The following is a 22,531-nucleotide window of genomic DNA, read 5'->3' on the forward strand; positions in this document are numbered from 1 at the left end:
ATATACACGTTGTATAGCTCTATCTCGGCAGTACCAGACCTGACTGCTATCCCCATGCATTCCATGTAGGGGTCACTAGCGGGGTCAGGGGTCAGGCAAGATAGGTCTATACTGAACGGAATGGTGTGTTACGAAGGCCAATCCCTCCATTCCTTGAGCGATCCTTATGTAGCACATTGTAACCGTGACAACTGTGCAAGCTGCAGGTGTTGGTCAGCTTTGTCTCCTGGATCGCTGCGACCAATATGCTCTCTCGACTCATAAAGTCCACGATCTCATCGATCTTGCCACGAAGTCCGTTGCAGTTTAACTGCAAGAACGATACACTTCCTGGCACTGGCCTGGCAATATTAGGGCTTGGATGCTGCCGTTGCGTAAATGACTATGACTATACTCCCGTAGTGAAGTAAGGCCAGAGCAAGATCGGAAATGTACCCACTCCATGCACCGGTTACGCCTCACCGACACCGACCGATGATGAAGGCGGTTCTGGCAAACCGCACAGAACCAGGGTCCGGGGTTCTTTTCAATCCCGGCACGGACCAGAAGCGTGCGGAGAAGGCTCTCCGGGATGTGCCTCTCCCATGACGAAAAAAGACGAACACGTACACTAAGGTGGCAGCCGTTCCCGATGAGGATTCCATCGGGTCAATCCGTTGCGTACAACCGGCTGCCATTGGATTGAGTAAATATTGTAATTGATTGTAGCAAGTATTACAATAGTTATTGACACCTTTAAATAACCAATGGCCACCTTGTTCCCGCGGCGATCGGTTCTTTGGACCGGAACGAGCTTGCTCCCACAGGAGCTTGATGAGCATCGCCACCTCCACATGAAAATGTGGCAACCACAACAACGACCAAGAATGGATATAAGGCCGGGTTGATTTGTATGGATGAAAAAAATGTGAGAAATCGTATAGCAAAAACGTAAACTACATACAATTCTAAGAAGTTTCTGCGAAGGAACCATGTATCAAAAATAAAATCCTAATCCGCGCCTCTCGACTTAAAAATTTTTTTCCTGTTTTTTTTTTTTTTTGATATTTTTGTAATCAAGGTACAGGTCGCATTTGTTGTCCGATTATCGTAAAATTTTGCATGTCACTTTTTTGGTTCAAGGACAAACGCTATTGATTTGACAAAATCGGTCCAGATTTAGATATAGCTCCCATATAAATATTTCATCCGATACGGCCTTTTAATGCTCTAGAGCTATAATTATATTCCGATTTTTACAAAAGTTTAACTTTCTTTTTAATGTTCTTACATATGTGCATAATTTTATCAAAATCGGTTTTAGATTTAGATATAGCGCCTGTATATATGTTAACGTTGTACTTAATATTCCAACATGTGTGCATAATTTCATCAAAATCGGCTCAGTTTTACATGTAGATCCCAAATATATGTTTGATCCGGTATGACATTTTTAGGCTCTAGCAGCCATAATTTTAGTTCGATCTTTACAACATTTTGCACAAGACGTTCTTTTTATATACTAACATATGTGCATAATTTTATCAAAATCGGTTCAGTTTTAATCATCCCATTTATGTGTTTCATCCGATATGACATTTTTAGGCTCTAGTAGCCATAATTTTGGTTTGATCTTTTCAAAACTTTGCACAAGACGTTCTACATAATTTTCCAACAAACTACTACTCTAGTTTGCCGTGGGAGGTCAACCTCTTCAGGTGCAACTGGAGGCGGTCGTTCTCCAAGGACTACATTCACCCTGTAGCTATTTACCGCATCTGCTACCGTGTCTGCATGAATGTTGTCTAGACCCGCTTGATACGACACTTGATACAGAGGTTCTCTCTTTGAGCGCCGAACCTCACACTCTATATCATGTTAATCTACCTTAAGGCTTCTGGGCGGTGGATACCTATCCGCAAAATGATGATTTGTTTGGTCTCTGCGACAACAGCCCAAAAGGTGTAGCTTAGACAGCATGTAGTTATGTTTTCGCACTCGTACGATCTTTGTTTCCTGATGAAGGTGATCCACATAAGAACTGAGGAGACAGCCCTTCGCATCTGGAGGGCGGCATTCTGACAGATCTGAATACCATTCCACTGCGTGTCACAAAACTGACGAGAAAAAACTGGCGCTGCCAATTGCTTTGTACGTGGTCAACAAGGTTTCTTTGTCTGCACCCCAAGTGCTGCCGGTAAGCGGCTTGAGGACATTCTTTCTACTTTTGACTTTATCGCAAATTGATGTGGCATGTGAGGAGAATGTGTAAGAGCTATCAAATGTGACACCAAGTATTTTGGGACACTTGATGGTCGGAATCATTTCTTCATCGACCATCACAGTAAGCTCGGCATTCACCTCACGTGTATTTGAAGTGAACAATGTGGCTGAAGATTTGGTGGCAGATATCTTCAGATTTCTTGCAGCGAAATATGAGGCATGTTCATTGAGGTAGACGTTCAACCTATCACAGATATCAACAATGGGTGGGGGGCCTGATGCCAAGTCGTCCGCATATGATACGATCTCTATGCCGTCTGTATGGGGTGGAATGGAGGATAGGTAGAGGTTACACAGTGCCGGAGATATCACCCCGCCTTGGGGAACTCCCAGTTTTACTCTACGGGGCTTCGACTTTTTATCCCTAAATTCCACAAATAACTGACGACCACACAGATAATTCCCGACATGTCTTCAAATAGTTTGACATGGCTGACCATGTCGATTGCTTTCGATAGGTCCAGTGCCACGAGGTCCGTCCTATAACATGGCCTGGGCTAATTGAAACCATGGCAAATGTGTGCGGTGATGGCATGCAATCTTCGGAATCCATGTCGATGCTCGGCGAATGGAAATTCTCCTACAAGCCTCGGGAGGAGTCTTTGCTACTGGTGAGAAAAGGGAGATAGAGGGATCACTCTGTCCATTTTCCAGACATCGGGAACTACAAGAGTGGTCAAAGACAGGTTGAAGACAGTAGTAAGTTACTCAACTCCAGGTAAATCCAGATTTTCAGTATCAGTTTAGAGATTCCATCGGGGCCTGACCTCTCACTTTCGGGATGCACAATAAATTTATGGTTGAACAACCTAGCGCAACTCTTAGTCTGGTCGTTATATAGGGGACAATGCCATGAAATGTGATGCGCATTAAAGTCCCCTAGAAACAGACGATTATGGCCAGATAGTAGCCCACTTATATCGCCAGGCGCTAGTAGTCCGACGACAGGGACGCAGAAAGCGACGACGCATACGCTTGTGACCCACTGATGTCTATGTTCGCACAGCACCTTGCGCCATATTCAGTGTGACTATACTCCCGTAGTGATGTAAGGCCAGAGCAAGATCGGAAATATACATACTCCATGTACCGGATACACCTCACCGCCACCGACCGATGATGGAGGCGGTTCTGGCAAACCGAACAGAACCAGGGTCCGCGGTTCTTTTCAAACCCGGCACGGACCAGAAGATCGCCGAAAAGGCACTCCGGGATGCGCCTCTCCCATGACGAAGAAAGGACAAACACGTAAGCTGAGGCGGCAGCCCTTGTCGTTAAAGGATTCCATCGAGTCAATCCAGTGCGTACAACCGGCTGTCATGGGATTGGCAATTATGCCATGGCAATTATTTTCCATCTTTAAGACTCATTCGTTAAATTTAGGGAGTTCCGTAATAAAAACATAGTCTCGCAATTGTACAAAAGAAAAAACAGCAGATACTAAAAGAAGACACTAATAATAGTTAATAAACATGTGGCACACTTACCCATTTGAAATCGCAGCGTCGGACTGGACATACGTCCATCACCACCATTACTGTAAGCTAACACTCTCATGTTATAGCTTTTTCCTGGCGTTAGATTGCGTATATATGATTCTAACTTTTGGCCTACTGGTACAATGGTGTCATTTGCAGTGATCATGTTCTGATCGCTTTCCCATACGCGGACCTTGTAGCCTTCAATAGGCTCTTCGTCTTGTTCTGGAGAGACGTAGCGCCATACAACTCGAACCGTTGAAGGGTTGATTCCGTACACATGTACTGATGATGGAGGTTTTTGTGGTGCCTTTCTGTAAGTGCGTTCTTCGAAACGCTCACTTTCAGGGCCTTCTCCGGCAGCATTATAGGCCATCACCTTAACAAAGTAATAGGTATCGGGTTGTAATCCTACAATTAAAGCCCAGTTTCTTATTGTACGTGATAAGTAATACACGGAGTCTTCTTCTTGGTGTGTTGTTTTCCAATATTTTATCCTGTGACCAATCAGTTTTCCTCTTATATTCTCCCTGGTCATATCAATTGGCTGCCATGTAACATTAAATGCTGTCGAATTGAAAGCAATTGCTACAGGTTTCTGCGGTGCAACTTGTGGCATATCCTCAGCCGAATATATTGTAACAGGTTCACTTTCCGGACCTTTGCCAATATTATTAATAGCCTGTACTTTAACTTCATATTCAGTATAATAATTATTCAAAGGTATATTTACAACCGCCATTCCAATGTGATCAAGTCTGTTTATTATTTCGGAGGCCCATTCATATTTTCCTTTCAATCGCCAGAAAACTTTGTAATGTATGCCATGGCTGTGTTGTTCTTCATGCAGCAAGGGATCCCACTTGATTGTAAGATCGCCAATCTTACCTCCACCTCCTCCGACGTTTCGTGGGGCTATATAAGGCTTATCTTCATGTGTGCTGTATATTGGTGAAGGCGCTGAGGGTGTTCCAATTCCTAAATCGTTTACGGCGGCTACACTAAATTCATACGAAGACCATGGTGTCAAATTTGTAACTTCAGCTTGTTGTCTCCCTGTGTAGCGATCAACTTCGCGTGCTTGTACATGTGTTGAAACGTTTACCCAAGTACGATTCCAATTCGTGCGACCCAAAATGTTATAATATCGAATTTGCCGACCATTATTAGCCCCATCTACCCACTCAATAAGTGCTTTTGTCTTTCCAATATCAATGACTTGTACTCCGCCAGGAGCACCAGGAGCTCCTTCTATAACAACATTTGTTTTGGCAGATATTTCATTGACGGATGATTTTACGACACATTCATATTCTCCTCCATCTAACATTGTTACATTGTGCACAGTCAGTCGATTGTAATCAATAGTCTACAAAATAAAATGTGCACAAGTCAAAAGTGTGTGGATAATAGGGCAAAAAATACTTACGATTCGTTCGGTACCATCGTGGTTATTGCGCAAGATGTCTCCGTTGTGTTTCCAAACATAAGCCACGTCTAGAAGTTCATCATAACCAGCTTCACATTGAATGTATATCAAGTCATGTACCTGTGTTGTAATGCGTGGTGGTGGCGTTTGAATAAATCGCAACTCCTCTGAAAAGGAACAAAGATTAGATGTACCGTTGAATTCAATATAAGAAAAACAATGTTCGCTAAGAACTTACGTAGCACAATAAGACGTGCCCTTGATTCGTCAGATCCAGCTTTGTTGGAAGCTACACAAATATAAATGCCTTCATCATCTCTTGATGTTGGAGAAATGATCAATGTCCCACTAGGAAGTATACGACGATGTCCACCGGCACCAATTACTTGACCATCTTTTTTCCATTGTATCTTAGGGCGTGGCGCAGCCTCTGGATCACATTCTATAGTTGTATTGCCATTATACACAGCGTATATCTCTGATTCCAGTGGCTTTTTTTTGAACGACGGTTTCATTGTTAATACTCGTAATTGAGCGGATGAGTAAGCAGTTTTGAGTTGGTTTGCGGCTCCACACTGATACATTCCATCGTCGCGATCAGGATCAACGTATCTTATTGTCAAGATATTATCCTGAATTATATAACGGTCTTTGTCAACCTTTTCTGGATCTAGTAGTTCCGCATTTTTATACCAGGTGTAGTTTACATCAGGTATTGCAAAAGATTCGCATATGAATGTTACATCGCTGTTATAGTCCTTTACTTTGTCCTTGAGTGGAATGGTAAATTGCGGTTTCATTTGAATGTTTATAAAAATGGATTTTTCCAAAGACTTCCTTGGATTGGTTATCGTGCACGCATATTCTCCATTATCGTTTGTTGTTGCATTTTGAATGATTAGAACACGATTGTAATTTGTTGTGTACGCATTTCGTTGCAAAGGTTGTCCACGTCTTGTCCAGTTATAAGAAGGTATAGGGTAACCAAAAGCCATACATTCTAGACGTATTTCGTCCCCAGCGATCGGAGCTTCAGGAAAAACCTAATAACAGAAAAACTAAAAACTTTGCAATTTTTGTATTCAATAGACACCTTACCTTTGGAAATGAATTAGCAAATATAAGAGCTTGATAGTTGCTATTCGGCTTCACGCGCAAGGGAAAAAATGGTCCATTACGTCCGGTATCTGAAACTAGGGTTTGAACCGTACATGAATAATTAGCTCTGTCAACTATTTCAATTGATGAAAAGTATAATGCTCCATCATTTGAGACAAATACTCTATGATCTTCATCCACAAAGTTTGGAAATTTATCTCTGGACCAGTAATATTTTACTTCAGGATAATGTTGTGGGGGGTCACAGAAAATTGATTTTCCCCAATTCATTTCACCAGTTTCTGCTGAACGTTTCAAATTAAATTCCATTATAAAACCAAAATTTAAATGAGCACTTTCCGATCTTACACGACCAAATTTGTTTTCTGCAACACAATGGTAAGCACCTTGATCAAGCGCTTGTTTCGGATCATAGATTATCAAGTTACCACCCGACACCGTAAAACGGTCATCTTTAAGCGGATCAATTCGTTTATATTCCAATGTATCATTTACATATACTTCACGATACCAACTATAACTTGGAGTAGGATAACCTCTAGCCAAACAACTTAACGTTACATCATTAATTAATCGACTTTTGCTCGTATCAAATGTTGTATCGTTGGGCTGTTTCACAAAATACGGTCCACGTGGAATTTTCTCAATGTCACCGACATCTATGCCGTAAGTGTATGGTCGCTTTTCGTCCGATTTTAAATTGATGTTTTCAGGACTGTGCAGTATTTTCGATTCACAAATAAATAAATTCAATTCAATATCAAAAGCGGGCATAAACATCCACCGATCTTTCAATTTTGAGTAAGCATAAACAAGGCGATCACGCACAAATCCATTATCTCCGAATTGGGACGAACCTATGAAATATAATCGGAAATTTTATAGAGTTAAACTATTTCCAAGCGCAATAAATGTTCCTTCTTACCGCCAAATCCTCTTAAGTTATTTTGATTTATATTTGACGATCCACCGATTGTGTTATAATATTGATTAGGATTGTGATTGAACTCGCTGTTATAATTGCGTTGGACCAAGAATCGATTATCATGCAAGTCTTCATTTTCAATAGCCTGGTCTTCATCGAAAGAAAAGGCATCGTCTATCATTAAGAATGGTGAATTGTCGTCATTTACCCAGCTGTTCGGACCGGTTTGTCGAGCAGAAGTCCAAAAACGGCTCTGGCGCTGGTTCTGCATTATTAATTGCTTCAAGACAAATGCATGTTTATCGATGTTGTCGACGTTTATCAATTCGGAGTTGTAGGCTTTGCATATCTTTTTCGCTTCCATCCAATTTCGTTTTGGTGAACGTATAAAACGATAGCAAGTTTGCCGGAAGGATATCCAGTGTTCTGGGCAAAAGTTCTGCTCATCACTATATGAGTCAACATAATTGTTTCCACTGGAAGAGTGGCCAGTATTACGATTGAATGGGTCATAGTTTGACGAGCCAGAAATAGTATTTGAATTCAATTGTCTGTTAAGATTTGAATCATAATAATTGTTAAAGCTGCCTTGCGAATTGGGAGAGTTGGAATTACCACCTATCTGATTTTGATCTTGTAATGAATTCAACAGAGGATTATCATATTGTGTCGTTCCGGATAGTGAGGAGCTCTGTTGAGCATTTGTGTACTGAGGATTATAACGAGGTTGATAAGTTTGTGGATCTGATGATAATTGGGCCCGCGATAATATGATAAACAAAATTAAGATGATAGCAATTGCAATGCTACAATGTTTTGTAGTTTGAGTCATTGTGTATTTTTTCTCTTGCAGACGAAATGTTTATGTATTTACATTTAGGACGACTATTCACAAATCCATAATTTATTTAACTGAAATGAAATAAGTTAGCAATGATCAATAAGTTTCAAATATATGTTTATATTTAAGAAGGAAAAACTTATGAAATATTTTGGTTTTGTTATCATTAATTTTTTTTTAGTTCAAAAATTCAAACAAATTCAAAATAAAATAAATGTATGGCGATAAACATTGTAGAATCATATACAGGGTCAGATGCCCAACAACAAAAAATTGGGTACAATTCTGATCCACTAATAGCATGTTACATTGAAATTTTTATTATCTAGATTTAACTAAATCCAAAAACAAACCCTGTCAGTTTACACTGCGTTTTTGGGTACTTAAGTGACATGAATGTGCATATCACACACATCCTTACACAATTCTTGAAAACAGTTGCATATTTTGGTACTTTTATCGATTATTCATCAATGATATCTGGTTTATTTGGGATTTAAAAATAAATCCTGCACAAAAGGGATTTATATTTGTATGGTAAAACCTGCAAAAGAAACAGGATTGAGCACTAAAATAACGAAAAGGCCATAAATCCGGATTGAGTGGTCAATGTAAACATACTTAAACTTGTCAAAGCAAATCAATTGTATAATAAAGAAAAAGGAAGTGTCAATAGCCCAGCTGATAAAAAATTGTGGAATTTTAGTGGTGTATCGGCCCACTGAATTGTCGTATACATTTCAAATAAATAAAATCTTAATGGCATACTGTAACTTCAAATTTAAAACCAAAATTGAAGACATTTGAAGAAATAAAAAAACATTTGTTGGGACGAATTGTTTTTATTGTAGAAAATACAGGCCGTCCTGGCCGGCTCTATGCTGATCCATACCCGTGTGTCAGTATTTTTTAGTCACGAACGCTCGGAAATGCTTCAGGGTCATGTCGCCTTCCAAGTTTAAAAGTGCTGTTAATACTAAAAAGAAGTGGAATACCATACGAGAATTCGGTATTCGCAAATCTACACGTTGTTGTACAGATGTGAACCCGGATAACCTAAGTCAATCTTTCGTCAGTACATCCGCAAATATTTAATCCAGTACCCTCTTAGACCTTGCTGTCCACTCTCAGAACCACTTTATCCATAATTTTCAAGTTTTGAATTCTTTTGCGTAACAACACAGGAAAGTTTCGTGTCTGTAAACTCTAATGCTGTTGGTTTTGCCTGGTTTACTTGATATATATTTTCAACAATATACTTACCACAAGCCAGTATCCTTCGAAATGGAATGGAATGTCATCGGAAAAAGTAAGGATTTAGAGCAAATCATAAATTGACAATGAACCCCCTTTCTGGTACTAATATACCATTCCAAAACCTTTGATTGCGTTGACCACGATATACTTGGCCACAAACTAAAGCACTTTTTAATTTTTCCAACACTGCTACTACGCTAATATCAAACTATCTTCGAAATAGAATGCAATCATTTGTTGTTGGTAGTGCCAGCTCCGCGCTCTTAGCATTCAACAGAGGTGTCCCTCAAGGTTCTATCTTGGGGCCACTTCTGTTCTCAATGATTTTGCTACAATCAATATTATTGTAGCCGTTGAGTGGAGCGGACGTGTTTTTTTTCGCTCCTCAAAGATAAAAAAATATATCCGTATCTTGGAATAGGTACTACCTATTACGAAAAAATTTTAAAGCCTTTTGGAGAAGGCTAGAAATGGACTCCAAAGACTCAACATCTCCGATGGTGGCGTCAGACCGTAGCGTGTTGTCCTCCCCTCCTATAGGTGTGGGTGCCTTGGCACCTGTAATCGAGAGTAATGCTTAAAGCGTCAGACTTTCAGACGTCAGTTCGTCCCCAGCCTTTAAGTAAAGGTGGTATTTTTGACTCGGATTCAGACAGCGACGATGTCAATGAAACAGTCATCGCAGCCGAATCGAGACATGAGGGCATCGGGATGACGGCAGAAGAAAGCGATCCGGTGCACGACGTAGGAGACAGAGGAGTATGTACCGGCAGCGCAATCGGGCGGAACTGACATTCCAAGCACTTCTACGAAAGCTGGAAAAAGAATCAGGTCTCCAGAAGAGCATAACACTGCTAAAAAGCTGAAGAAGAAAAAGAGCTCCCCGCTTTCAAGTATTCTGGGAAAATCAAGCCAGACATCCCGCAATGGAGACTCCAGACAGTGTCCTGCGGAGGTAAACAAAGTCGGAACAGGAACGAAGGAATCGCGCACGGCCCCTGAGTCCTCTTAGATGACTGTGACTTCCAAACTGAGGCCACAGCAAACACGGAAGGGGAAGATGGCCGCTGAGAATGGCAAGGAGCCGCATCTTACGCAGAGTGGCAAGAAAGCACAACAGAGATGACCTGACTTATGCAGTCATCAATATCGGCAGTGCATCCGGTAGATTCCACCAGATCATCGGTCCCAAGTGGAGTATCTGGTTAACGATCGGATTTTCGAATATGTGTGGAACTCTGTAGAGGGTCCATCCATACAAATGATGAGCTGCGAGTACAGAGGGGACATCTTTACGCTGCGTTTTGCCTCGGCGGAATATATTGGCGGTTGGCATTGACCAAGAAGAATATTAATATTGCCGGGCTTGGGTATAAACACCACCCTTGCCTCCTGCCAGGTTTTCTATGTATATGCAAGTCCTGGGCACGCTGTGAAAATATTGGCCAGATGAGGCGTCAGATAGTCTGTCTCTTTCTGTAGTAACGCCGGAAATATTCCATTAGGTCCGGGTGACTTAAATGGTTTGAAAGTCCTCAAGGCTTTTGATTGATTTGATTTATTATTCTTTGGAAATATTTAGTTAAGGAATGTTTAAAGTTGTTTGCATTACCTAGGAATTGTATTGTTGGGGGCAGAGACTTCCACAAAAGAATTGCATTTACAAAAAATTGTCATTCTGATATTAATAGGCGATATCGAGGCTGGACTATTAATATTCTTCGGTTTGTTCTTCCAAACTGTAGCTTTTGGTAGAGATATTCTGGACTTCTTTCGTTTATTATTTTATGAAGTAGTATACGATTTTTTTATACTTAGGAAGTCCTTTGTTCCTGTTCCGACTTTGTATCCCTCGGCAGGACACTGTCTGGAGTATCCGAGAGGGGTGGATCTTGCCAGAGTACGCGAAAGCGGGGAGCTCTTTTTCTTCTTCAGCGTCTTAGCAATGTTATGATCTTCCGGAGATCTGATTCTCTTCCCAGCTTCCGTAATAGTGCCTGGAATGACTGTTCTATCCCTTTTAGCATCCTGGACTTTCGCCCGATTTAGCTGTCCTCATCTATCGATTCGACGGCGATGTCTATTTCATTGACAATGTCACTGCCTGAATCGGAAAAACCACATTTATCTGATTTATGAGTTTCTTCCTCAATTGCTAGTCTGACGACTGGTTCTGCGTTTTAAGATTTTAGAAAAAAAAAAAAAAACTTTTTCCCTGGGAATTATACACGTTTTCGAAGTTTGTTTAGAATTAGGTATAAGGTACAGGGGAAAAAACTCACACAGTCCTATTCTGAATAACAATTCCCTGGGAGTTTATTCCCTACTCCCTTTGCCTTTATTCTAAACAAACTTCGAAAAAGGAAAATATCTCCCAAGGAAAAAAGTAGCTATTCTGAATTGAAATAAAAGGGTGAATGAGACGATAAATAGGATAGAAGCTAGGATAAAAAATTTTGAATTTAATTATTTTATAAAAAAAAAAATGGTACCAGCTCTTACTTACGGAAATTATTTTTCACTTTTTCATTAAAATCAAGTAGAAATTTTGTTAGGTTCTCCCGGTATAAATATGTCATGTACCCACCATAGAAGATTTGCATAAGTTTTTCAGTTTTATTGACAAAATACGAGCATTCTAGAATTGGTATATGAATATACATAGATTTCAAAATATGTGTAAAAGGGTTGTGGCTAAGTGGCACTCCGTCCGAAGTCGGATACTAAAGGGTGGTCCCTTATCATTTAGCTTAAAATAGAATCGGGTGGCACTCAATGATATGCAAGAAGTTTTTTACCTCTTACTTAATGGAATATTCGTGGGGAATTTTTCGAAAATACGTGGCGCCACATTTGGCAGCATTTACTCCTCAGGAGTAGCAGCCGCCCCCACCACCAAGAAAAGCGGCCGCCGCCCTGAAATGTCGATTAGATCTTCAAGTTCTAACTCCATAAAAGTAGGATTTAATATAAAGCGGCGTCTAATGCTGACCACCACAGCATTTATGACGATGAAGGAGAAGCAGACCTCTATACTAAAAACTAATGTATTCTGCCCAAGAACGACCCGGTAGATTCAACCACCTTAAATCCTTTTGGCAAGGGAAAACGCCAACAAGTAGAACGTGTCCAATTCCCGGCACGGGATAGCTGTGAGCACCACACAGGCCGGAACATTGAGCTCCGATTTTTGTGGTGTTCATTGCTATCGTGAGAAGCTTAGCTGCGAGCTACCAGGTGCGCCCACAGTGTAATGCTCTATATGGAGTAGCTGCAACGGCAGTCGTGGACAATCAGCGGTATCGAGCGGAGTCTCAGTGAGAGGTCGGGCGGCACCGGCTTTTGCACAAATACTGAATGCCTGACAAGGCGAGTTAATGACGCCTTTTAACCAATGGACAACATGTTGCCGCGGCGATCGTTGCTTTGGACCGGAAGGAGCTTGCTCGCCTGCAGTAGCTTGACGCGGATCGACACACCCACATAAAAATGTGGCTTCAACAACAACAACACGACACAATTGACCTATTTATCTGTCCACCAGACCACTCTAGAAGCATCAAATTGTTGGATGAAGACGGAAAGTTGTTATCACAACACAGAAATAATGGAAATAATAGAATTCAGTGCGTAATGCCTGGCACAAAATCCGTTTTAAATTATCGCAGGATGACCCTGCAAAGAGATGCAACGAACTTGTTGACACTCCCTGCATCAAAGATGTGCCAAAGTCGTTGAAAAATTATTGTTTAACAAATTGGAAAATAGATAAATAATTAATCTTACGCAAATATTTTTGATAAAAAATTAATTTATGTAAAAAATTACATTTTGTTTTTTAAATAAGCACACTCCTATTATTATATATTCGAATATGCATATTGGGAAAAAGGTTGAAGTGCAGTTTACGGGGAAAATAAAGGGTGATTTTTAGAAGAGCTATATGCAATTTTTTGGTTATTTATTTAACCAATAGTACAAAAGCATCACGGCCAAGATACTATACTATTTTGTAACTAATATACGCATAAAAATATCAATTTATCTTAATTTAAATATCATCATCAATAATTATAAAGATGAATGTAAATTCAAACATATCTAGCAAAAAAAAAAATGTTTTCTTGGTTCCCCAACCATAATGCACATACATTTTCAATATGAGCGAAAATATACGCAATGCTAAAGGCAAAATATTTCAACACCTAGCAATCCTTACAAGAAACGATCTCGTGTAGATCATATTTCGGATTCTTGGAATCAATATTTATGGTTTCCGCGTCGATCTACTGAAAACAAATCTTCTAACTAGGGTAGTAGGTGTGCCAGTCTTGATAGTTTTATAGAAGACACGCAATAAACTTATCTATACAGAGTCGGGAAAAGAGCATCCAAGGAAGTCCCTCACATACTCCGAAACATGATCACGACGACGAGCGTTATTAACAAAACGCACTATATTCTTCACTATTCGGCTAATTGTGGTAACATTTTCCTCAATTGTAGCTGAAAATACAAAATTACAAAACCTGCGACATTAGAACACTATGTGCTATAGTACGCCTAACGGAAAGAGGTATAAAAATTCCAGCTGAATAAATCCTTCTTAATGAACTCCATACTCTACAAGAAACCGCGTCAATATGTGATCTTAATGTAAATTTGGAATTATTAAGAAGACCTAAGCATTTCGTCCTATCAACAAAGGTTATGCTACTGTTTGCAATGGCGATATTTATATTCAGATTTAGGCTGTGCTGACCCGGAACCCAAACATGATTGTCTCAGACTTGGATGTGTTAACCGTCAAAGTATTATCATGTTTCCAACGTTCAATGTGCTGTTTATGATATTTTCTAACAACAAAATCGAACTGCGGTTGGAGGAAAATAGTAGAAAAACATTATCAGCATAAAGGAGTTGTTCACACGACCTGAAATCGATACAACGGCGGAGGTCATCAATATATAAAATGAATGAACAATAATGGCCCAAGAGCCGAGCCCTGAGCCACGCCCGCATGTAGCGAAAGCAATGATGAGTAGGTGCCATTAAAAGCCAAATAGAGTTCTTCCACTTAAATAGCCTAGCAGACACTTTCGATATGTCAAGAGATATAGGCGTACACAAGCCATTCCCATTAAGTGTCTCTCTAATAGAATCCATCATCTCTAAAAGCAACGAAGTCGTATTATATCCCTGTCGAAAGGCATACTGATTATCAGATATCCTAACCTTCCTAGATTCGAGGATATCATTCTTCATCAAGTGTTCCATTACCTTGGACAAAACCGGAAGAATAGCTATAGGTCAGTAATCAGATGAATCACGGGGCACTTTCGTTTTCGGAATTGTTTTTTTCAAAAAAAAAAAAAAAAAAACGCACACACACACACACAAAATTCAGAAAAATACATGAAATCTTAATTTGAATCGATAGTGCGGTCCATATAATTTAATGTTTGAAGATTATTTCATGCAAATGTTGGCCGTAACTGTGCCTCAAATGGTCCATCCGGTTAGTCCGATTTTGGGATAAGACTTCCAATATTTCGGCCGGTATGTCACGAATAAATGCTTTAATGTTGTCTTCCAATACGTCAATTGAAGCGGGCTTGTCAGTATGGACATGAGCTTTAACATAGCCCTACAAAAAATAGTCTAAAGGCGTTAAATCGCACGATCTAAGCGGCCAATTGACCGGTCCCGAACGTGAAATAAAATGTTCCCCTCTCAATAAGTCCATTATTACGCGTGCTGCGTGGTATGTGGCACCATCTCGTTGAAACCACATGTCATGCAAGACAACCTCTTGCATTTTGGGAAAAAAGAAATTGAATATCGTCTCAAGATAGCGCTCACCATTCACAGATAACGTTACGATTCGCATCATCTTTGAAGAAGTACGGTCCAATGATGGTACTCAAATTAAAGAAAATTTGGCGTATAATACAAACAATATTATAGTGCCCCCGCTCAATTTGGCTTGCACCATATTATATAAACTTCTCGTCTAAGCACCGACATTATTCCCAAAAAAATGCAATATCTTGTAAAGTTGCAGCTGGTCGCCGATGATTCATACCGCAAAATAATCACAAGACAACATATTAATTTTCTGTCTATGGAATTCATAATTTGTTTTTTTCTTTTTTGCAGTTTTGGTATAATCTACTTTTACATCTATTTTTACCTCTAACATAAGCACAGTTCACAAAAATATTTTTTTTCAAGTTAATACATACCTCTCTCAATGAAAAGATACGACACGGGAAAGCTGTAAGCACCACTCAGACTGGAACATTAAGGTCCAATTTGTGTGGTGTTCATTGCTGTCACGATAAGTTTAGCTGCGAGCTACCGGGCGTCCACAGGTTGCGGATAGTGGAATGCTCCATATGTAGTAGCTGCAACGGCAGTCGTGAATAATCAGCGGTATCGAACGGAGAGTCTCAGTGAGAGGCCGGGTGGCACCGGCTCTTGCACAAAAACTGAGGTCCTATTATGCTCGATATGACAAGGCGGGTTATTGGCGCCTTTAAATAACCAATGGCCACGTTGTTCCCGCGACGATCGGTCCTTTGGACCCGAACGAGCTTGCTCACACAGGAGCTTGATCAGGATCGCCACCTCCACATGAAAATGTGGCTACAACAACAATGAAAAGACAAATTTTTGTTTAATTAGTTGGCACAAACGAAAATTTACAACCTGTTTGATAATGAAGCGATTATCAAAATTTTCAAGAACACTCGATTTATGTTGATGCTCTTGTTTTGGTTGATGAATGGAGAGTGATTGCTTTTGTATTTGCTCGAACCGCACATTCAGTTCGAATCACTTCATTAGTAATCAAACTTGAATGTTCGTACTCTCTCGTTTCTGTCATTACACGGAGCAACAGCGAGAGCCGGTGCCGTTGTCTAGGGTTCGAAACCATCAATACAATTTCCAACAGACGCACAGAATCACGTGTAGCATGGAAGTCGTGTAATTGTCGCAGGAAAAATTCTGTTATTACACGAAAACACATGCATTGGGAAAAGTACAGCCAATAGACAGAGTTGTCGAGCGTGGTTAATGTGGTATTTGTATCATAGAGGCGTTTTCGCAATAAATAATACTCAAATATAACATACGAAGCCACAGCCCTTGAAGCCATTACACCTAATATGGTTGAAAAGTCTTCTAACCAAAGACGAAACGCGTCTCATTTTAATATAACTATAAGTTTTCTTAAACACAATTATAATTGATTCGGACCAAATTGGTATCTGCTTTACGTAAATAATCGAGTTTTTATACTTTCGCACGTATCAACTGTAATATTTGATTTATAATTTGGCTCCTGCGAGGTTTTGCTGTTTGGTGTGTTTTCCTTTTCTGTTTATACGCTTTCGTTCGTGCAATTTGTAAACATGGCACCTGCAACAACAACTGTTTGCCCATCGTGCAATGAAAATGTTACAAAATCAACCGGCGGTGTTTTATGTTACATATGCAACACAATTAGTTTCATAAAGATAAATGTTCGCAGGTAACTACAGCGGCTTTTAATCTTTTGGCCAAAAATAAAACTATTAAATGGAGATGCTAACATTGCACCGCTTTCAGCTTCGTTCCTGATGAAGAGCAAATTTGGAAAGCTCTTGATAAGTTAACTAAAAAATTAGACAATTTGATTGAAACGCAAAACATCAAAGTGCAAATCGATGCCAGCATGTCATCAATTAAGAACGAAATTGATGCTAGTCTCGCCTCCATTGAAGATTCTCTTGACAAGGAAAAAGCATCTACCATGGAACATCAAAAAACTGTGAATGCTCGTCTGGATGCCATTGAACGGGAAAACTATAAAATAAGACATCAACAGTGCGGTAATGATATTCTTGTATATTGTCTTCCTCCTAATGATGAACCAATCGCCATGGCTCAAAACATTTCAAAAGCGGTTGGCGTCAACTTGAGAATTGAAGACCTGAGTAGTTATTTTTGGCTGGGGAAGAACAAGAAAACACTGCTAATCAAATTCTGTTCTGCCATCAAAAGGGATGAAGTGATGAAGAAATATTTTGCTAAAAAAATTAAATTTGAATCAAATACTCCCAACTGATATCGAGTCCCGGTTGTATTTGAATGAACATCTTCCCCCAGCTGTAATTAAGGCCAAAAATATCTGTCGGGACCTACAGAAGAAAAAATTAAAAGCTTTCGTCTTATTGTATCTATCCCTGCTGCTAATATTACTCATAAAAACGGCTCTAAGTCGTTTTGCAATTTAAAGCAAATTTCCTCTCTGGCTGGAGAAAGTGGAGATGAAAATTTAACAAGGCGACGGTTGAGCCGTAGAAACATTGCGCAAACTATTGCTATTTCCTCTACACCGAGATTTGGCACTCCTCATGCTGTCATGTAAACAAATTATTAATTAACTTTTAAGTTTTGGTTGGGTGGGTAGTATACCAGGTAAACTTTTTTAAACTTGTATTTTGTTGCGTGATTGTTACAAAACTCTTTTCATATAATTATGTAGATAAGGTAGGGAGGGAGGTTATTGAACAAGAGTCCAATAATTCGACAAGTATTATCTAGATTTTGGTCTTAATTTACTGAAATTAATTTTTAGTCAGCTATTTTTGATATGATTTTTTTAATATGTTAAACGTTATTTTAGCCTCATTAATAATCTATGGATGGCGGCTAATTGCATCGGTGAGAATATCCGTTCTCCACAACAACATTCCTACGCACTACGACTTAGTTCGAAACCCTCTATCTCTTATTGATTACACTCTTGTTAGTTGCACCGACTCCGTGATTCAGAGCAGCCAGTTCAACTTTCCTGCACTTAATTCTAAACATGCATTCATGATTTTGCTATATCGGCTGCCTACCAGCATTAATACTTTTTTCAAATCTTTTCGTGATTACGGCTCTGTCAATATAGAAAGTTTGGTAAACGATATTGTTGCTTACTGACTTTTCGTCAATTTACTGTACTAATGATACGAACTTACATCTTCCAGTTTTAAATGAAAAACTCTATCTTTGGTTTAACAGGCATGTTCCTGAGAAAACGAAAAAAATAGATATGGCAGAATGGTACAATAATAATGATTTGCGGCTAGCTATCCTTAACAGGCATTTGGCATACCGCGCTTCTATTGAAGAACCCTCTGCCAGTAATGATTTGCGGTATAAGAGATACAAGGCTATGGCTCGTAATACTATAAGAAGGGTTAAACGCTCGTATGACGTATTTTTGCTGGATTCGGGTGAATTGTGGTCTAAAATACGTTCTACCGGTAGTCTTTTTTCAGTTATATGTGATAGCAACTGTGATATAGATCCTAGTTTGTTGAATAATTATTTTACTTCTTCTACTTCTAACTACGTACCTGATTTTAGCCAAATTAAAAATACTTACTCTGAAAGCCGTAACAACACCCTTAACTTTAGAAATATATTTCCGGACGAATTACAATGCGTAATATTTTGAATTAAGTCGAATGCTTTGGGAACCGATGATATACCTATTCGATTTATTAAGGTAATCTTACCTTTTATTCTACAGCATATACTACATTTTTTAATACTATCCTAATGACGAAAGTCTTTCCTGTTGCATGGAAATTAGCTAGAGTTACTCCCCTATGGAAAAAAGACAACCGGTCAAAGTTGTTCTGATTATCGTCCAATCTCCATTCTACCAGCATTATCGAAGACATTTGAAATAATAATAAGGGACCAACTTATGGATCATCTTAATCTTTTTTCATTGATTGACCCTTGTCAATAGGGTTTTAGAAAACACCACAGTACCACATCTCTTATGGTCAAACTTACTGATGAGATCAGACGTGCTGTTGATAAAGGCAATCCCTGTATTCTTGCCGCACTTGACCTCAGCAAAGCTTTCGATTCTATTGACCATGACATTCTTTTTTTAAAACTCTTTAACAATTTCAATTTGTCACATACCTCTTGTAGACTTCTTATGTCATTTTTGTCAAATCGCTCGCAGTATGTAGTCTGCCATGATCGTGTTTCTAAAGATAATTCTATTTCTACTGGTGTACCCCAAGTTTCTGTCTTGGGACCTGTTTTGTTTATGCTCTATGTTAATGATGTTCGTTCTTGTGTACAACATGCAGACTTAGCAATATATGCCGATGATTTTCAGTTGTTAGGTACAGCTGACTCTGGTACGTTAGAAAGTTGCATCTCGAACCTTGATTAAGATATTGGGCGAGTTTGTCAATGGACACGGTCAAATAACTTAGCAATTAACATTGGTAAAATAAAATGCGTGGTATTCAATAGCTCGTCATCAATATCGAAATATTATTGTTCAAGACAATGTTGTCACCTCGTTGGGCTTTGTGATTGCATATATCTGCTCCAAACTAAACTTTATAGTTAAAAAGCTCTACAATTTGAATGTTATGTGAAAATATATGCTGGCTCATTTGTTGCTGATGCCTCATATAGTGTATGGTACTGAGTTATATTCCGGATCCAATAGGACTGATCTGCTTAGGCTTCAAAAGTGTTTTCATAGCATACTACAGTTTGTTTACGGTCGTCGTTGACCGTACGAGACGACGAATACTTTGCGAAACAATTACTTGGATGATCTTTTGGGCAACTCAATTGAATTCGTTTTCATCACCGATGATATCTCACATTTGCTGCTTTTTCTTGGTGTTTGAACGGATGATTGTGCGTTATACTATGTTACTATTTTTGTTTTTAAAAATTTTTTTTACATTCAATAAATTTGTTAGTTATTTATTTTCGTGATAGTATTATATTAGATTTTAATATTGATTTTTGTATTATAAAAACATTAAAAATTTTCAGTCTATCAATGTAAAGCCCGGTTGAGCGATGTTTGGTTAATAAAAATGAATGAATGAAAAAAAAGTGAAATTTTATGATCTTTGCCCTAAAAGGCAAAAAAGTTGAAAATTATAGTTTTTTTTTGTTTTCTAAATCTGTGTTAATTTATTGAAGTGAAAGGCATTTTATGTAGCTTGATTCTAATCAGACTTGTTCATTTGTACATTGAACAAATCAAATACAACAAAGATGTTTATATGGCGGCTATATCAGGTTATGGACCGATTTGAACAATACTTAGCACAGTTGGTGGAACTCATAACGACATACGCCGTGCAGTCAAATCAGATAATAATTGAGCACTTAAGAGGCTCAAGAAGTCAAGATCCCAGGTCGGTTTATATGACAGCTTTATCAGGTTTGGAACCGATTTCAACCATACTTATCACAGTTGTTGGAAACCATAACAAAACACCACATGCAAAATTTCAACCATATCGGATTAGAATTGCGCCTTTTTGTGGCTCAAGAAGTCAAGATACAAGGCAGCTATATCAAAACATGAAACAATATGACCCATTTACAAACCCAACCGACCTACACTAATAAGAAGTATTTGTGCAAAATTTCAAGCAGCTAGCTTTACTCCTTCGAAAGTTGGCGTGCTTTCGACAGACAGACGAACGGACATGGCTAGATCTACTTAAAATGTCATGACGATCAAGAATATATACACTTTATGGGGTCTTAGACGAATATTTCGAGGAGTTACAAAAAGAAATTTGTATACCCCCATCCTATGGTGGAGGGTATAAAAACGAGCATTTTGTGTAGTACTTTAGATTTACAGACTAAATTAAAATTAAGAATGTTGTGAATAGCACGGAATTCCTGACATGTACATATTTAGAGCACACAACAATCCGATCATTGGCTTAGGCTTATGCGCGAGGGCACACGTACAGTGTAGACAACTTCGTGTTGCTTCGTTCGGCTGACTCATTTTCGAAGCTATTCATTTAGTCGATGTCTGGTGATACTCACACAAACACAATTTGGTCTTTTCAATAGCGATTGTGTGCCCATCACTGATTTAAGATAACGGAGCCTCTATTTAACCACGACCACGCACGATATCATGTTGTTGTTGTTGTAGCAGCGTGTTGTACACTGAGGCGGCAGCCGCTGCCTATGAAGGACTTCGTCGGGTCAATCCGGTACGTGCAATCGGCTGCCATGGGATTGACTCCCGATATCGTGATTGGGTTTCGCTCACGAATCCCGTATTTCATTCGTGTTTTACACTTGGCACGATATTTTTTATGCAATTAAATTATCTAATTTTTTTTTACATTTGTTTAATTTATTTTCTAGTGCCATCAGTTTAGTTGGTATGTGATATACCGTGAAGTACTTAATATAATATAAAATCGAATAGTTTATAATGATTAAAATGGGAGATATGTAATGGAATATGAAACATGCTTACGTTTATTCATTCAAATACTCTTCAACTATCTCTATCTATACTTTTAAAAGAGAATTCTAATTACGTATCTTTCATATTCACTACCACACAAGCACGAAGCTCAGATGGTTTCGAACATATTTACATTTAATTAAAATCCCATTGTATTATTTTTTAATTGCTTGCTTTAGGTGTGGTTCATAGTCACAACAAGTATCGCATAGATTTGAATGATTTCAATTAAATTAGTAGTAATCAATAGTCATTATGAAAATAAATATTTTTATTTCTGTGAAAGGCTTTTCCAACAACTTCGTTTCTGACCCATCACCTGCTCTTAAGCCCGTCTTATAAAAACCACACCTTGTTTTATATTGAAGATTCGTCAACCAAAATGTTTCGGTAACTAAATTTTTCGAATTATATTTTCTTTGCAAAAACATACCACAAAAAATATAAACCAATGTTTATTAATTTTCAATTAGAAACCGCCACAGTATCGTTTAAAACAAAATTTACAACTATCAAAACACTGAAAATCTCACTACACAAAACCACAACAACTCCGTCCACCAGTGACCAACTTTTATTTATGACATGCAACAGTGTTGCCATTATCGTGAATTTATTTTCGAAAATAGGGACTACATGGGGATTCGGAGCAAAATTTGGGGTCGAATTTTCTGTAAAAAAAATTTACTCTTTATTTTGTAACTTTTGATAAAGATTTAGATACTTAAATCGGTACAATTTACACCAAGTTATATTTGCTGTGTTTTATTTCAGTACAATAAAATACAAATCACAATTAACCGCTGATTACTACCTGTAATCCAATGATATCGATAACTATTCATGTCAATTTTGCACTAATGGGATCTTTACATGGCACATCATATGGCGTGGTCAT

General features: G+C 38.7%; 1 protein-coding gene across 2 annotated transcripts in view; it reads right to left on the reverse strand.

The window, feature by feature from the left end:
* LOC106091373 (contactin) overlaps positions 1-22,212 on the reverse strand; it is a 30,685-nt gene extending 8,473 nt beyond the window's left edge. The window contains exons 1-7 of one of the 2 annotated variants that reach the window (XM_059362385.1): positions 22,067-22,212; positions 15,557-15,959; positions 7,214-8,125; positions 6,268-7,145; positions 5,408-6,212; positions 5,170-5,336; positions 3,750-5,109 (exon numbers count right to left, since the gene is read on the reverse strand). In XM_059362385.1, the coding sequence (XP_059218368.1) occupies positions 3,750-5,109; positions 5,170-5,336; positions 5,408-6,212; positions 6,268-7,145; positions 7,214-8,045 (4,042 nt within the window). In that variant the 5' untranslated portion in view covers positions 8,046-8,125; positions 15,557-15,959; positions 22,067-22,212. The remainder of the gene's footprint in view (positions 1-3,749; positions 5,110-5,169; positions 5,337-5,407; positions 6,213-6,267; positions 7,146-7,213; positions 8,126-15,556; positions 15,960-22,066) is intronic. The other variant, XM_013257875.2, reaches the window with a different exon arrangement.
* Between the last annotated feature and the right edge of the window lie 319 nt (positions 22,213-22,531).

The sequence above is a fragment of the Stomoxys calcitrans genome, chromosome 2 (genome assembly GCF_963082655.1).
Source record: "Stomoxys calcitrans chromosome 2, idStoCalc2.1, whole genome shotgun sequence".
Lineage (NCBI taxonomy): Eukaryota > Metazoa > Arthropoda > Insecta > Diptera > Muscidae > Stomoxys > Stomoxys calcitrans.